This window comes from Cardiocondyla obscurior, linkage group LG20 (genome assembly GCF_019399895.1).
Source record: "Cardiocondyla obscurior isolate alpha-2009 linkage group LG20, Cobs3.1, whole genome shotgun sequence".
Taxonomy (NCBI): domain Eukaryota; kingdom Metazoa; phylum Arthropoda; class Insecta; order Hymenoptera; family Formicidae; genus Cardiocondyla; species Cardiocondyla obscurior.
Window position 1 is genome coordinate 1,204,047 of NC_091883.1, and position 18,399 is coordinate 1,222,445.

The window sequence follows — 18,399 nt, forward strand, 5'->3', positions numbered from 1 at the left end:
GCGTGATGTAAAATGTTCCGCGTCTCGGCGTCAAACCGGTTTCGAATAATTCAACTACTTGCGCGGAGTGCGGCCAAACGCAAATCAGTTTTGCGATAATTATTCCTCCAAAAAAAAAAAAGTTTATTTATTATAATTTTTTTTTTTTTTTTTAACAGAAAGAACATTTTTTAATTATATGAAAACATTTTTTTTAACAACGAATGAGTAAATTAACCGAGTTATTGACTGAACTTTTGCGCCAACTATTCTTTATCGCCTGTAGTGAGTTCCCTCGCGTTAGCGCAATCCAACTTTGTCTTGTAACAAATTTCAATAAAACAATGAGTTCAACACGTTTAGTGCTATAGATTATTGTTACCGGTAGAAACGCATATCGATGAAACGATAGCAAGAGTTATTACATGTCGAATCACGATGCGGAGGCAAGATGCAGCGGGGTTACGTTAAAAAAAAAAAAAAAAAAGAACACAATTACAGCGCGATAATAAAGTGATGTATGGCCCGTTCGAACGAGATGCACGAAGCCAGGGAGGTGAAAACCCCCGTGTTACCTCGCACCACCCCAAGTTTCCAATCTATAAGGTATCAACAGTTGCCTTTAGCTGCGCGTTGTATACCTCCGGGACTTGCGATTTAGAATGTTGATATAACGGATGGGCGAGCAAGAAAAGCGCTTTGCGCGCGAACCTCTTTCGTGAGACGTGCGAGATTGAAAGGGAATAAAGAAAAAAAAGAAGAAAAAAAAAAATGCTCTCGCGACTCCTGTATCGAATTTCACCCTGCGTACTTTCCGGCGTATTTATATCGCCCCTGTGCACGCTTCATTATGTTTACATTCAAATGGTAAACTCCACCGCCAGGAGGGCGGAGGAGGAAAGAAGTTTTTTCGGGAACCTTGGCGTAAATCTAATCTGTCGAGTCGTGTCAAGCGATCTCGGAAAGGGCACTCGAAGCAGTCAGATTTCAGAACGAAATTGTATGTGCGCAGGATCAAAAAAGGACTGGGAAAGTACTTCGTGTCGCGTCCAAAAATTTGACATACAAGTGTAACAAATAAATTGATATAGCGTACCTGACGTGCGAATACCTCTAAATTTGTGCGAAAACCATGAAAAATTATTTAAAATTGGAGGAGGAAGAGACGTGCTATATTACTACGAGAGATTTGAATCGCGGCAGGAGATAAAATAGAAGCGAATCTTCGTAGCCAGAGTTTGAAACTAATTGTCAGAGATATCGGAGTCTCAGCATCCGTAATCCGTAACGTGTGGGGTTGCGTGTAACGGAGAATTAATTTTGTGGAGGGGTTTTTTTTTTTTTTTTTTTTTTTCGGAGTCAATAGATGCATTGCCGAGATGTAATTATCAGAGGATGGTGTTATCTCGAGAGCGAAACTTTGAGCGGAGGCGTCGTTTGGCCGAACTTGCGAAATTCCGCGGCACGGGAGCGGACTCTCGTTTTCTCTCACGCCCGCTCGTTCTACCGTATACCTTCGGGAATCGCGATTTGGAATGTTGATATAACGGATGGGTGAACAAGAAAAGCATCGCGGCGGGCTCTCGTTTTTTCTTCCTCTCTTCTTCCTTCGCATTTCCTCTCCCGTTCGCGGCTCCTCTCTCGCGGGCGCTCGTATCCGGCAAAAAAGCACCGTCGCTGGTACATTGAACCCGGTAAGAGTTCCGCCACACGTTCGCGAGGCCGTTTCAGTATTTGACTGTTCCCCGACGCTGTGCAACGGCGGCGGCGGCGGCGGCGGCGGCGGCGGCGGCGGCGGCGGCGGCGGCGGTTCTCTTCCTCTCCTCCGTCTTCTCGGTTCGACTCCCGTCGAGACGACAGAACGCCATAAGCAACCAATTTAAATGTAAATTGAAAACCACCGCGGCATACAAATTGTTCGACTCGCCGTCAAAAAATACTGCGAGCAAAGATCAAACGGAAGACAAGACACGCGGATGAGAGGGTGGTGGTGGCGTATATGGAGCCGATGGTCGAGATAGAACGAGAAAAGCTGCCCCAGAGAAGGGCATCTCGGAACGGCGCCGGCCGAGGCGACCTTCCGTACCACGCACTTGAATTGTATTCCCTTTTCTTCCCGTTAAGAGCAGTGAAACATCCCGGACGGTGTTTGTTCCACCCTACGACGGAACGGATCTCAGCTACCTATGCTAGACTGCCCTTTAAATATTTGTCTTTCCCTTGTCGCGACGACAGTTTCGCTGGCCGTAACGCGGCTCGGTCAGCCGAGAATAGTCACCGCGTCTTCGTTCGTCGGAGGGAAAAACTTCCGGCATTCGAACAGTCCCTCCGTCGCCGTCAACTTTTTCTCCCTTTCTCTTTCTCGGAGAGCCGCGCCCTGTCCCGCAGTCCCTCAGCGTACGATCAGAAGAAGCAAGATTAATGAATCAGTTTATCTTCCCCATTAACGATTTTGGATTGCGGCTCCATTCCTCGCAGTAAGGAATTAATTTCCCATTCTCGTAAGTTAGAGACACAGCCCCGACTTACCATAATTTTCGTGAATTCGAGTCATTTCCCGGCGGTACGGCTGTTGAATATTCTCTCGCTTATTATCAACGGTTTCTGTAATCAACGTCAGATACAGTCGGGCATGTCGAGCGGTCCGCGATAATCGAATATCCAATTGAGTTAACCCAATCTATATTCCTACAAATATTTGTTTCTCACTTTTGGTATCGTTTAATCATTTATTTTTACAGATTAAATAATAAAAAATTTTTTAATTTGAAACATAAATCAAAGATTTGTCAACTACATTATTACACAGGACGTGTCGCATCTGTTTTTTTATAATTTCAGAATATTTTATAATTAAAACGATGTCAAGAAGCAACTTATTTATATATGGCTGAATCTAAGATACGTTTTCACTTGCAGCTGTTAGCAGCGTCGCAAGCGGATTCTTTTATTCGATGGAAGATAGATTGGGGATCGATGCAAAAATAATGTAACGACTAATTCATCGCGCGGTTTGTCATTAGCTGTCGCGCGCATACGCGATATTTGGGAACATTTCCGGTTACGTTCACTGTGGCAGTGGTATAAATTTTTGACGATGACGCCGCGTCGTGCTATATACGTGATGATTTATCGATTCCGGCCGGTTAACACCGACAGCCTCTGGGCGCTGTGAACGAACCCGATAGAACGCACCGATCATTAGCTGCCGGCCAAGGTTGCGGCAACATTTCGTCGATCGTATCTCGTGGACGTTCGACACGTTACGCGTAATCAATATGTACCCGCTGGTCCCTCCAAGGGGCATTCCGTCGTTCAAAATATCGTGATAATGCATAGGCACCCTCTCTCCCCGAAGCGTGCTAATTTAAATTAGCCCGTGCTTTCAGCCTGACATAGCGCACGCGTAAATTTAAATTTCTGAAATGGGATGCAGCGCCGATAGGAGAGTGCTTGTTAGCGCCGTGGTAGCCATCAACATAATTAACCCCCTAAGTGGAGACGCCTGTGTATCATTATTAGTACACGCCTCGATGTTATGGGGTTCGAATGTGCTTACGAGAATTTAGGTCCGCGTCATGTGCCCTGATTTAAGCGCACGTTACACGAAATATCCAATTAAGTCATAATGAGGCCTGTATTGCATCGAGTATAACATCGCCGGGCGACGAGCGGATATTTCACAAGGGAGGTCTTTTCATATACGACGAACGCATAACGAATGAGAGCCTCTTGATTCGATCTACTTTCCTCCAAACGTGAAAGCGTACACCAAGGTACCGAGGGTACGTGCCACTTCGATACGCCAATTCAGCATATTCTCGTCTTCAAAATCAAAGGAACGCACTATATATATGCATATATATGTATGTATGTATAACGAAACTTTTAACGCAACGACCTACTTCGTTAAACGCGCCCTTACGTGACTATCTTTTCTAATGGTATTCTCGCCTTCTCAAATAGTTTTTTCCCGATTGCGGAGAGAAAGAGAGAGAGAGAGAGAGAATTTTCTTTATCGTGTTCTCTAGAGTTTTGCGAGATATATTTATATGTATTATGTGTGCGCAAGTGCAAGTAGAGATAACTATTTTTCTTATTATAATACGACATTGCGATAAATTGGAATACTGATCCGCTCTTTACCTCTTTTATCTTGCAGTTCGCAACGGTTATTCTTGCGTACCTGTTGCTCTCTCAGAAGGACTTGATATTCGATTGAACACGGCTGTCAGAGCGGTACGATATGGACCAAATGGCGTAGAAGTATGGGCTGCACCCTCCCGCAGTTCGCACACGAATCATACCGTTTATAAAGCGGACGCTGTTCTGGTTACGCTACCCCTTGGGGTTCTCAAGACTTCCGCGTCACCTTCCGGGGTTACCTTCAATCCACCGCTTCCGGATTGGAAGGCTCAGGCCATTCAACGGCTTGGTTTTGGCAATTTAAATAAGGTAAGTGTCAACGTGTGTGCGTGCGTGCGTGTATTTGCCGCGTGGTGTATTTTCGACAAGTCGCTGTCGTCTTTAAAGCAGCTTAATTTATGCTATTGGCGAGAGGAACGGCGGTCGGCCCTGTCGAGTTGATGTGAGAGTATTACGAACTGCATTAATCGCGCATTAAGACTTATCATTGATTGCACAGTGGATGTGACTTTAGTAGCAATTAACGTATGTTCTTTTAATGAACGAGAACCAGATTGAAAAGTTGAGCGGAAATGTTTTACGTATGTCGAATTAAGGAATATCAGTTATACTCTCGGAAAGAAACCAACGGTCGAAATGAGACGAAATGAGCTTATAATTATACCGTCAAAAACTTATCGAAATTGTACGGATCGATTAATTTTCTCTACGTCAAAACTAAGGTAAAAAGAGCCTATTTATATTTCGATCTAATAGCAATTTCGTAAATTTTTCTTTAATCTCTCAGGTAGTGCTATGCTTCGAACGCATTTTCTGGGATCCAACGGCTAATTTGTTCGGCCACGTGGGAAGTACCACCGCATCGCGAGGTGAGCTCTTTCTCTTCTGGAACTTATACAAGGCACCGGTCTTGTTGGCCCTCGTCGCCGGTGAAGCAGCTTGCGTAATGGAAAATGTCAGTGACGATGTTATCGTCGGCCGTTGCATCGCCGTTTTAAAAGTAAGTGGTTGATATTTCTAATTGGAAAAATTAAGGACGGCCCAGACAATAATTTTTTACTTAAATAAGCGTGTTGCGCTGATAATTATTATTTATACGCCTTGCAATCTTCTACTTATATTGGTTTTTTGCAAAGACTAAAACAAGAGATTAAAGATCCTTTGCTCTGTTGTAGGGTATTTTTGGGAACCAAGTGGTACCGCAACCGCGCGAAAGCGTCGTAACGAGGTGGCGAGCGGATCCTTGGGCACGAGGATCTTACAGTTTTGTCGCGGTCGGCAGTTCTGGGAGCGATTATGATCTCCTAGCGGCACCGGTGTCACCTCCGCACCTGCTCAATCAACCACCGCCGCAACCGAGGGTCTTCTTCGCAGGTAAATTTTCAATTATATTCAATTAATATTTTTAATCAAATTTTTTACGCGACATATAAATTTTGCCAAAAACCTCGAAGAGGTTATCTTTCTAAATTTTTCTTTGACGAAGAATTATATTTGCGTTTGCTGTTGCGCCCTGCGAGTTTGCGTCCCCGTAAATATATAATACGTAAGCATCATTCGCGTTTGCAGAACGTTGCGATTGATGCACGATACAGTTTACCTCGCTACGATACTCCCTTTCCGACTTGTGTGCGCAGTAATACCGTGCGTTAATTCTGTTTAAAGATCCTACTATTCACGAAATGTTGGCCATGTAAATAGAATAAATTAGCGCTCGCAGGAATTTAATGAAATGTAATAAACATTAAGAGATATTTTTCGATAAACAAGCTTGATTTTAACGAAAATGTAATAAATTAGTTTAAGAAAAATGTAACGTTATAAAAAACTTGCTTTTTTTTTTTCCGAGAATGTACGTTGACTTATTAACACGGCGGATTTTCAGGGGAGCACACTATACGGAATTATCCAGCTACTGTACATGGCGCATTTCTCAGTGGGCTTCGTGAAGGTGGACGTATAGCCGATCAGCTCTGTGGAAGTCCTTACGCGCCACCAACGATGACAACTACTGTTCCACCACCGACAGGAATCGCGCCAACGAACACCGGCAGCAGTTCGACGCCTTAATATTTTTATATCGATTATTTTTGCTTTTACCTATCTATTGACCGAATGTGGCCATTCACGAGGAAGCCCTTCCTCGAAATTTCATTCTTCGCGACAGTTTTGAGTCGCATGACAGTTTGACGACATGAATTCATTAGTTCTCTATTGTTTTCGCAATTTACTTGTGATCGTTCCGATAAAAGACTTGATTCGTTACGATAAAGCTTGATTGAACAAATTAAATAATTTTGAAATAATCTAATTTTCTCTAATACGCATACAACACGACGTTTGCCGATTTATATAATTTGTTGCGCGTTTTTTTGCAACTTTATACTCTTCTACTACTAACAAGTATTATTATTTATATAAGTATATTAATGCGTTGATGATATAAATACAAAATAAAGATACCATTGCTCTTAAAATTGTGTAAAAATTATTTATCAATATAAGACGTGCTGCAAAATGCCACGAAAATGAATTATTTTATGGAACAGTATTACTTTGATAAAAAGCGCAGAACAGGATAAAAATTAAATTATAACCGTATCAATTCATATTTGATGTGAAAGAAAACGTGCGATATTATTTTACACATGTATGTATGATCATTTCCATAATTAATAATAAGTTCAACATTTTAAACATCGATAGCTACGTCGATAATAAAGCTAGTAAAGTCTTACTAGATATTCGTTGCATTTAATTACACGTATGCCAATTATTTTTATCTCTCAGCGAATGTGACTTTTAATTTTAGAATATATATTTAATTGTGATTATTATTAAATAAGAAATTCCAGTTATAAATTTGTAATAAAATTTAATTTGAAGTATTATATCGAATGTAAGCATTACATTCCTACGTAAAATAAAATGTATCCGTATTTTTATTTGATTGTCGACACTTCCATTTGATTACAAAGAAAACGTAATTATAGTTATTAATAAATGTATAATATTATGTTACAGATCTAATTCTAAGAATCGGGACACATCAATGTAATAGAGATTATATATATTACAAATTATTAAAAGAAATGTTATATACATATCGACAATACCCAATAAAAATTATTACTTTGTGTGTCTCAATATTTTATATTTATACGAATTTTTAAAATGAATTTTTGCACTACGAAATGGAATAAATGTACGTTAAGCAACATGCAGTGATATCAGGACACAGAGCAGGATTTATTTACATATCCCCAATCTAGTGATCAAACTTGCTTGTCTCGATTTATATTACGTAAAGAAATTTTCGAATGTTACGGTAACATGGTATATCGCAAACAAAGAGCAAATGGTTCTGCTTTCGTATCTGTAATCTTGATTTAATTAGTCATGCCTAATAATCGCGTATGTTATTTATATAGCAGCCGTGTAATCTCACCGATCACATTAGATTTCCTATCTAATTTGGGAATATTGAATATTCGATCATTTCAGCATGGATATTACATTGCATGCATTGCCGCGGGCAAATTATATTGGGCTGCACAGATTTCCATTGATGCAAGTAACTTTGAAATGCATTCAAAGTTTTAAAACTATAGTGATAATCTATGTAAAGACATGGTTCTAAATTCAGATAATTTAATTAATGATAACGTCGAAGGTATGCGCGTAAGTATCGTCATAATTGTTACTTCAATAAATGTGTATTGTCATGGCAACTATACCTTAACTACAGACCAGCTGATGAATGCGAAACACAGGCTGGGTCTTTCACACACGTTACCGCCCATGAAGACAGTTCGTTAATCTTTCTGATTATTTTTTCGCTATCTTTATTTCGATTGAATTTAATTCTTTTTACGTAAAGTACAATGCGGAATTATAAAAAAAACCGAAAAAGTATTCCATTGATGTTCCTGGCGTGAGAAATATATCTTACGGACACAAAATACAGAACACAAAAGTTGCCACATTGCAAAGCACCATGAAGAGATCTAACTTGGAAGGCGCAAAAGAGGAGGAAAAGAGGGAATACGACCAGTTACTTAAGACTCTAAACTTTGAGAAAGAAACCGATCGGAAAATCAGGAACAAGAATCTTCGCCAACGAGTTCAACGAGGTATTAACGTAGACGTGACGTAGTTTCTCTTTTTCTTTCTTTCTTTTTTTTTTTTTCTTTATTACATTTACACTTAAAAAAAAAATAAAAAAAGAAGATAAAGATTAAAAAATAAAATAAAATAATTACAAAAACTAAAGATAAAAATAACTTTTTATTTTTTGGAAATTTCTATTTTGTTATAATTATCAGTTGTTAACACGGCGGTAATTAATCTCTAGACATGTCAGAGTACGAGAAGAATCTGCAGGTGCGTAGGGAGAAACTACGTGATCTCGTATCAAGGGAGGAAGTAAATCTAACGAAGGAGATCGCTGAACTAGCGCAGCGAGATGAGCGTGCCCAATTCGAAGCGAAGCTCGCGAGAATAGAAGAATTGAAAAAACAACAAGAGAAAGAGCACGAAACGACGGTAGCCGCCAAACAGATGCAACGATATCTGGCTTCGTGTCCGGATGTTAAACAAGAATTGTCGAGGAGACGTGCGATCGATGCGAAACAATGTAACGTAGCACAGATGGCGGATAACGAGACGAGGCGATTAACGGAGAAGGAACTGGATGCTGTTTGGCACGCAATAATGGTGAGAGACACCGAGGCGAAGAAGCATAGAGAAAAAAAAGAGTTTGAAAGACGAACTTTAGCCCAGCAAGAAATAGTGTCCACTTTAGCCAAGCAAGTGGCGGACAAGTTGGCGCTGAAAGGCGAAAAGGAGCAGATCGAGAGGGACGAGCAGAAGCATCTAGAGCGGCTGTACGAAGATATGCGTCAAGAGGAGTTGAAAAATCTTGAAATAGAAAAGCAAAAACGAGAAAAGTTGAAGAAAGAACTCGACGAGCAGATCTTGATGACGAAGGAGTCGATTGTCAAACGTGCTCGTAAGGAAGCTATAATGGATCGTGAATATAAAATGTTAGCTGTCGAAGAACTGGCCAGAGAGAAGGCTCGCGCGAAACAGGACACCGCAGCCCTTCGTGTAGAATTAGATTCGTATATGAAATATCTAGAAAAGTTGCAGCAAGAAGAAGTTAAACGGAAACTTGAGGCGGAGAGCCTTATTCGTCAGTCGCACGAAAATATCGAGGCAAAGCGCGAACTTGCGCTGATCAAATTCAACGAAGCTCGTCGGCGCGCCGCGCAGGAAGTTCTTCGTAGTCGGGAGGAACAGTTAAAGGAACGGCAAGAGGCGGAGAAGCGGGAACAACTGCTAAAGATAGAAGAACGAGAGGCGTTCGAGAAGCAGATCGAAATGGACGCTGACATGGCAGCAACGAAACAGAAAGAGAACAGACAAAAGACACTTGGTTATGGACTGGAGCTTAAAGAGCAGCAGAGATGCGTCGAAACGACAAGACGCCACGAATTGGAGGAGGAACGACAGTATCATCAGGCTGAAATGAAGAGGCAAGCGGAGGCACATCAGAGACTCGCAGACAAGCTGTTGAACGCTTCCGAGAGCATTACGCCGCATCCGTTTAAAGCCCTACTGAAGGAGTGCCTGAAGGAGTCCCCCTCCTGAAGAAGGAAGAACGTTGTTACTGTCCTCCGACTTTAACTTCCGCGTAACTGACAAGCTAGGACATGCTGATAAGTTACCAGATGTATCTCTTGTAAATTATTTCTTTAACTCGTCGATCACGGAGATCGGGGTTGAGATTAACATTGCAATTGTATTTCAATGAAAAATAGTTATCGATAGATTCCTAGTCATATGTATTTATTTTTAATAAAAGTAAATTGTAGAATATTGCATTCGTAATGAATAACCATTTCGTTATATTGTACAAATATTACTTCCACCGCCCCTTAATTTTATTTGATAATAATTGCTTCATGATAGTGTACGATATAAAACTGTTGGCAATTTAATTTATATATCATTCCGTATAGTATTTATTTTAAAATATTGATTTTAAAATTAATAAAAAACATTTATTTATATGATATTAAAGAATTTATGTATCGGAAATAATATCGAAATAAAATTGTTCCCTTATTCTTTCGTGTGTGACTGTGCCGATCGAAAAAATCCTTTTCATACGTAAAATTTAGCCTGCAGTTGGCGCTCGTACCAAAGACTCCGCTCTACTCTTTCAACGTTCTCCGCTTCTACCATCCGTCGGATGCTGCAGAATCCAGCATCCAGCACCGTAGGATGCTAAGGCGGGACGAGTTTATCGACGGAAACGTAACGATCTAACACAGGCTTTACAACAGAATTAAATAATTAATAAAAAGTGTCAAAACAGAGGGTATTTGACTCGAAGAAAATTCAACAGCAAAGAAATTTGCAAACACGGAGTTTCTAATTATTTTGTATGCACGCTATGACGGCAAATGTTACGACGAGGGTTTAAAAGGATGCGATTACTCCCACGTATTGCAAGGTACTTTGCGCGAGAGATGTGAGCATGATGTAACGCTCTCCGCTTACCCTAGAACGAAACATGTACAATACCGTGTACCCTATCATCGGAGTACATATATACGTGTATATTACATAAAAATGCGCGCCGCGCATTGAATCGAGATTTACGCCGTAATTGTGTTCGCGCGCGTGTGATAACCGGCGCTTAAATAAATCTTCGTTAAATGCCGGCAACTGAGATCACGTTTCATCGGCTTGCGGCGCTCTTTCAATGGAGGGTTAAAAGCAATTTAACCAAAAAGAAATTCGACCAAATATCTCCAACGCGATAACTAATCAGATTGATTTAAGTATAAATCGCTATAATAGCGGACATTAATAATCTCATTTGTTGTTTTCTTTCTTTTTCTTTCTTTTTCCAGCGCGATTTTACTCGGAAGGACTAGTTACGTGTATGAATACGCACGTCAGCTTAATGCTATAGATGTGATGTTCGTGATTGATCGAACGTTGCCGGCTAGACAGCGCAGTTTGTCTCGAGATTCACCCCAGAGGTTAGAGGGTTGGTTTGACCTAGCGCGTCTACTGATTGACTCAAGCTTTGAGATTCACGTAAGAGGTCGGCGAAATTCTAATCGAGGTTTGTTTAGTTGTTTTATTTTTATCAAATAATTTCACTTGGCTGGTTTAAAGATACGAGCAACACGTACGCGCGTATGTACAACGATTATCGGTGGACCCAACTAGTCAGAGAACAGAGGGAAAGTGAAAGAAAAGAAAAAAACGAAGAGAGTCGGAATCGACGAAGAAGCGAAAACCAGAAGACAGAAGGCCGAGAAGAGAAAAGAAGAGAAGATAAGAGAGAAAAAGAGAGTGGAAACGGAGAGGGTTGCGCCGCTGCGAGAGAGCGAATGGACTCTGCCTCCAGGGATGTTCTTTTGACAGTCATGTCGCTGTCGTCTCCTAAGGTCCCTCGGCGGCATTGCATTAATCTTCTTCTTCCGACCCCGCCTTATTGAAAATTCTACAGAGCGCTTCACAGTTTTTGCCACGGACGTCTTTTATACTCTACTACCGCCGCCTCGCGCTTACTCTCTCTCTCTTTCTTTCTACCGCCGCACGCTTCCTTGAGCCAGCATAGCATTCCCCTCGATGAGGGCGAAGCGCCCGGTGCTACGCTCCGTCGTGCGTCTCGTCACTCGGAGAGGAGCGCCCTTCCCTATCTTCCCGCAACGGCGCGGTGTTACGTTACGTTGGTAGTATCTGTCGACGCGAACGCGTCCAAGCTTCAAGGCACAATGATCGATAAGGTTATCAATCACCGCATCGGTAAGTCTCCGGGCCCTACCTCCGGTGACGCGGTCGCGTTCGATGGCCGCACGCGTATTCCGTACACCGCGAACGCCTGTCGCTGGAAATGCGCACATCCGTCTCCCGATAAACGTGTCTGTCAGTTAGGGAGTCGCTTCGCGAACGGGGCTCGCGAGAGGAAAGGTTGGGATTTCGATTGCGCGAGATCGTTGAGAACCATCGCGATTAATTCATTCGGCCGTGATGCTGCCCGCGATATACGAGCCAACGGGACGAGCTGGCGAGGAAACGGTTCGACATAGATCCTCGCGGCCGGAAGTATCGTCGCGCGGTAAAATAGCGAGAGTGCACGCTTAATGGGAATTAGCGAGCAATAAATACTGATTCTCTGCAAAACGGATCGGTTGTTCTTGCCAAGGTAACGCAAACTGCTATGGCTCCCCCAACTTTCCTTTTGCTCCAATGAAGAGATAATATATATTGTAATAACGACTGCGTTAATTAATATTATTTATAATTTTATCGCTTATATTATTTAAAAGCTAAAAAACAATTAATATATTAATTGAAGCTAAAAATAATTAATATGTAATACATTTATTGGATATTCAATGATAGTATAATTTAACTCAACGTATTTACGCTATTACTTAATTACACGATATAGAATAATCAAACAGAAAACAGATATAATCGCGTAGAGAGAATTACTTAGTAATTTTAGTCGTGGAATTCACAGTAACGAAAATTCGACGTGTGTAGTTTTAACCTATTTTAGTGAAGAATTCAAAGTATCAATTTCTTGGGAAGTAAATTGAGGAAACTTTCTTCTTTACTTTTAATCAGAAAAGTTTGAAAAATTCGAATAACCCTTGGAACCGTCGAGGCGTAAAGCACCCCGAAAGGGTTAATTAATAAACGCAACGCGTCGAACTCTCGCGAGTCGGTGGCGTTCGTCGAGTCGACAAGCGTGTCCCGGCTATTTTTAGAAAAGTTTTTCAAATTTTCCTCTTTTCTCTCCTCCCCCCCCCTTTTTTTTCCTTGAAAGCTCCGCAGGAAGCATTAGTACACTCGGAGGCGTGTCATATCCTATCATCGCGACGTAGATTAATGTTACGCCGTCGTGGTCGCGCGCGGCGGGCGGAGATTGTCGCGCTTTTCACGGGGATTCCTGTATTTATGATGATAAGCCTGATTTCAACAACCTCGTCGCGGTGCACCATAGAAATTTCGATAAAATACACGCGACAATAAAATGATTCTCGTGTACGGCTCTCACTCACCGAGCCGACGGTGAATCGTCATGACACAGGCGGGGGAGAAGATGATTTATAGCGCGGAACCGGCAGTCCGTCGGATATACTAACTGATAGGCAGGAAATAGTCACGGTTCTAACGTAAGCTTACGGCGGACTCGAGCCGAGCTCCTTCTGCGAATCGTCTGTTACTCGTGATACTCCGCGAATCGGCAAAAGCCAACATAATTTTTCTACTTAAAAATAAAATAAAAAAAAAGAGCGACGTATCATTATATTTCTCTTTCTCTCTCTCTTTCTCTCTGTTAAATAAAGCAAGTATCTACATTTCTTTTTTAAATAGAGTTTTCCCCACATCAATAACTCTTATTTTTTCTACGTTAAAGAAAGTTATTTTACATTTAATAATTAACTTTCAGCAATGACCTAGGAATGTGTCGAAAGAGATGCAACCGCAGCATCAACCGCAAATTCGCATCGTGTGCCCGCGAATACTAAAGAGCGACAGAGTGCGTGATAATGCGTGTGCGTGCAGAAGTGCACGGGCATGCGTCGGTGAACAATTCGCGATTGCAGGCATATGTCGGCGACTTGATGGTTCACACGGGCTCATGAGGACTCGTAGCCAGCAAGCCAAATGGTAATTTGAGGTTTCGGGTTAGTTAAACATAGCGACATGAACGCGCAAATTCAGTTGCTATTTAAAAAGTGGACGGAATGTTTTCGACTGTCCTTCGATTAGACACGTACGCCGCAGTGCTGGCTGACAGCGACTGACAACTTGTTGGAAGCATTATTTTTCGTTATTTACAGCATTGCATTTAGATTCGTAGATAGAGTAAAAGTTGACGCTGCTCCGCGCTTATTCCGCGCGTGTAATTATAAAATCAATAACAATGTTTAAAATCGTCAGAAAATGCAACGGCTAAAATTGTAAAACCCTGCTACGGCATTCGTTATTACGTTACACCTGTATGAACAATAATTGCATATACGCGAATTAAATATTAATATGAACCGAATAAATATACACTTGTTGATGCATACATTTTAATGGTAATATTTTCTCTTTTCGTATTATTCTGAGATCAATTATGAAAACATTTTGCTTCTGTGCTTTTGGAAAAAGATTTTCACCCTAATGTTACATTTATACAATTAATTATAATAGTCGACTCGATCGATTAAAGGCACAAATAAAACAAAGATGTAAAATAAAGGAAATATTCCAAGTTCGATTAATAACATTACCGGTCGTTAATGAAAATACAACCCGTGTAAGCTGGTTCTCTCGGGAAACATAAACGTTTCGCTTGATTCGCTCGACGGAGCGTACGCGTTGAGAAAATACGCGGTTCATACCGGTAACGTAAGTGGTAAATGCGCGTGAAACGACAAAGCATAGCGGTTGGTCGCGGTCGCGCATTTGCACTAGGCTAACTCTGAACCAGACCGAAGCTAACCGATCCAAATTCCGCTTTGATATATAGATATACGTGACGTGCACTCCGCGCAATATTATGTGCGATAGTGATCGAAATCGGAATCGATGGAAAAAAAAAACTTTATGGAAGAAAAGAAACAAAAAAAAACCCTCTCGAATCGTTCTATCCATCGATTGACGCATCGCTGTCCGATTACGCGAGTTCTAGATAAGGAGAAATTAACCGATTGATCGGGTGGTGACCGCCACTTTGCTCGCATAATCGACGCAATTACAAGCAATCAGAGTGCTGACTTGGGTACCGGCTAGCGACAGAAACGACCACCGTTTCTCCCTGTCTCCGTTGCATGAATTTTCAATACGCGGCACGGGCACGACCCGAAATCGATTTTCTTTTTCGGCCGGGTGCACCGCAACATGCCACACCGCGCTGGGAATAAATTCGTGGTTAACGTTCGCGGCGCTAGCTCTGACGAGGACGTACCGGGTCGGTACGCGAGGAATGGGAAGTGGTAGCCGTTCGCTTTCGACATATTCTATTTACCGGAAAGACGATGATATTATGGAATCGACGAGAATATCGACCTATACACATGCACGCGCATAAAGAGCCTCTCCGTGAGAAGACATCAGCCGGCGAAGGAACTAGATAAAAGACTTGTGCGCTATGCACGGTCCATGTACCACGTCGAACTCGCGGCCAGAATTGCTACGGATATAATATTAATCCCCGAATCCTAACGTAAGCTAAAAGATCGCTGGCACGTTCGGTTTGCAGATTCATACGTTTCACCGTTATTCGTCTATTCTTTCCTCATTGCAAACAATCGTATAATATTATCTCCACTACAACCGCATTAATAAAAATTATCTTTTATTATTCTTTCAATAAAAAACTAGATTAAAAAAAAAAATTCCTTGTGTCTTTCTTTCACCTTTCAAAATTTATCTCTATAATAAATTATTAAATTCTGATTTTGATTTAATAAAAACCACGCACGGCTTTTCCGATATTTTAGCGTCCGCTGCTCTACGTAGTTGGGTTTGATTTTTTTTTTTTTTTTTTTTTTTAGCAAGGTTAATAACCTCGGACACGGGATGTACCGACACCGCGATGAACCTTTTGGTATAAGGAGAATAGTATCTCTTTTGCTATCTTCCCTTCTTCCTTTCTCATAGTGAGTTATAGAAACAGTTTGCGGTATCGCGCTCCGTCGTTTCGGTGGGCGCTGCCACCATATAGGCGATGCCCTTATATATTCGAGCAATATTGCACCGATATTGCATCCTGTAACCCCTTCAGACTCCGCCGCGTTCTATGCTACATATGGGGAATGGATACGGAGGCGGATAGCGGGTTGGAGAGTGCTATTATTTGCTTCGATACATTGCTGACTTTCCCTAGATGATCGCGGCCGCTGATCGTGAAAATTCTATGGGGGATTGCGAATAGAGAAGAACGAATGACTCATTTCAAAATTATATTTTTAACGTTATCGCTTTAAACGATATGTTATACGTCGTCAAATAATTTCGCGACATTGTTAAAAGTGTATTGTTTCAAATTTAAGAGACAGATGTTAGAATTTTTTGATTTTGCTGCTAATTATGCAATATGTTGGGTGGAAATGTGAATGCTCAATTTACATTGCGAGCAACCGTTTTAATAATACTTATTACGTATAATTATCGTATTGTTATAATTATTCACAAATTATTATTATTATTATTATTATATACGTATTGACGTTAATATTCTGTTGTAATTATTTTCGAAATACGCGATCTATGATCGTGAGAGGAAAATCAAACTCTTGCAATTTGATACGATTGCTCTAATAACGTGTCTGGGCGGCAATCCGCTAATCAGAAATGTTCCCAGAATCTTTTCAAACTGTGCGCGATAACCATAGTCGTAGTCCTCTAATTAACACAGAAAACGCGAGCGAGAGGACTAACATTCTTTCTCGAATCTGTCCGCGACGAGGCATCAACCGCCGAGAAACCGGTCGCCTCAATTAAGATATCGCAAGCTTAATGCTTCGACTTCGATTCCGCGACGGTAATCCACGGGGATTCGGCGAAACGGTGTTCCCGTTGCCGCCGCGTTTCTCGCGCGCGAGTGATAGCAGGAAGTAAAAAAAAAAAATTAAAGAAGGAAAAAAGAAGCAAGAGAAAGAAGAGGATTAGCAGAGAGATGGGCATATTATAGCGCGGGTGCTCGCGATACGGATGTACCTTAATTACCGAGAGGGGTCCGGACCGCCGCTTCGGGGATTCGGGTTATCTTATCCGAGTTCAGTCAGTATCGAGTTCGATGTTCCCCGCCGCCGGCGTTATTAGCATAACATAAGACTGGGGTTCGGCATGCCGCGTGGGCGGTGTGCGCGGACCCTAAGACGACCAAGACAACCGACGAGGACGACGAACGGGCGTGCAACTTGGGGTACACGAGCTCCGGGATCTCGACGCATCCGGATATCACGCCACGTTGTTCAGATGCGATACTCGATTCGCAAGGAGGAGTCGCGCGGGCCCTTCTCTGCGCAGACCCCCCGCTTCCTTCGCCCTCCGCTGGCGATGTCGCTTTAATCCCATCGGTCGCCCTCTCAGCGTATGCATGGCCATGCATTATTCAAGCAACGACAAACGCGCGGCGGCGATCGTCGCTTATCCGAAGGAGGATAACGCGACGGCCCTAAATGTTCGATTTTTACGTCCCCGGGACGGTACCCTCGTTCGCTATATTGGATCGTGACCATTGTCCCCGTGGGCCTTACTCTTCTTTCCGCATCGGAGTGCGGCCCGAAAATTCAATGTTTCAATCCTGCGCCACCGATTCGATCGAATACGAACAAACGCTTATGCATTCCGACCTTCCCGCTTCTAACATTTTTTATTTCGATACTATAGACATTACGGAGCGCTCGTGACATTCGCTCATTTAGCTTCTTCTACTTAAAAAAAATACTTTTTTACATTTAATTATTTTCAGCAATAAACTACGGCTTACATGGTATTCTAACAATGAGTTAATATTCGACATCATATTGAAGATGTGATATTCTTTTAAAGTTCGCTAAACTGCATAAGGGTAAGATACGCCGAGCAAAGAAAAGTTAGCGTGGCTTTCTCATTATCAGCTATATAGCTCAACGACAGGGAAACCACGCGGGACGACTGCAGGTAGCGCAACGCTGTAAAAAGATATCCATCTCTGATAAACTCTTTTCTCTCGCTTGCTCTCAGTACCCAGAATTAATTTAGAGATTGGAGATTTATCCGAATCGAGCGCTCGTTACACACAGCTCGTGCTCACGCCTGCAAACAACGAGCGGGCTGTCGTTGACGAGCCCATAAAATCATCGCTATCGTGTCTGAAATCGCGTTGAACTCGATGTCGTAGCGCGTGGATGCAATGTTCCGTGCTTACGGTCCGCAAATTAATTAGGAAACGATCGCGACGCGATTACGTTATTTAGTGAAGCACGAGTAAATCGAGCGCGACGCGCGCAACGTAACAGCGACGTTTCTCTCTCGAGTCTGCCGCTAGTTGTTGAACGTGCCACGGGAGTCTGCGGGATAACTGAATCTAGATATCCGACTTCGGACCACAATCGATCGTAAGTAGGTGCGCGGAATCGAACTGCGCGAAACTATCATAAACGTGAATTACGCTTGATCGAGCGGGCGCGATTTAATTGTATCTATTCGATATCCCGCGTACCTACCGTAAGACTGGTCCATCCGACGATGCTGGGT

General features: G+C 42.1%; 2 protein-coding genes across 2 annotated transcripts in view; both read left to right on the forward strand.

The window, feature by feature from the left end:
• The window catches only part of Su(var)3-3 (lysine-specific histone demethylase Su(var)3-3), a 78,363-nt gene extending 71,293 nt beyond the window's left edge, over nt 1–7,070 (forward strand). Inside the window, exons 7-10 of the mRNA XM_070670233.1 lie at nt 4,142–4,434; nt 4,913–5,125; nt 5,301–5,499; nt 6,011–7,070. Of these exons, the coding sequence (XP_070526334.1) occupies nt 4,142–4,434; nt 4,913–5,125; nt 5,301–5,499; nt 6,011–6,195 (890 nt within the window). The 3' untranslated portion in view covers nt 6,196–7,070. The remainder of the gene's footprint in view (nt 1–4,141; nt 4,435–4,912; nt 5,126–5,300; nt 5,500–6,010) is intronic.
• Nucleotides 7,071–7,348: 278 nt separating this feature from the next.
• LOC139110433 (cilia- and flagella-associated protein 53) lies at nt 7,349–15,504 on the forward strand. Its single transcript, XM_070670238.1, has 2 exons — nt 7,349–8,258; nt 8,480–15,504. Exons 1-2 carry the CDS (start codon nt 8,123–8,125, stop codon nt 9,775–9,777), a joined length of 1,434 nt encoding a protein of 477 aa, XP_070526339.1. The 5' UTR covers nt 7,349–8,122; the 3' UTR covers nt 9,778–15,504.
• Nucleotides 15,505–18,399: the final 2,895 nt, after the last annotated feature.

Excerpts from the sequence above, each read along its gene's own strand:
- LOC139110433 (XM_070670238.1), top strand. The coding sequence starts at position 8,123 with ATGAAGAGATCTAACTTGGAAGGCGCAAAAGAGGAGGAAAAGAGGGAA. Across the intron at positions 8,259-8,479 it reads TCGCCAACGAGTTCAACGAG|ACATGTCAGAGTACGAGAAG; the intron begins GTATTAACGTAG and ends ATTAATCTCTAG.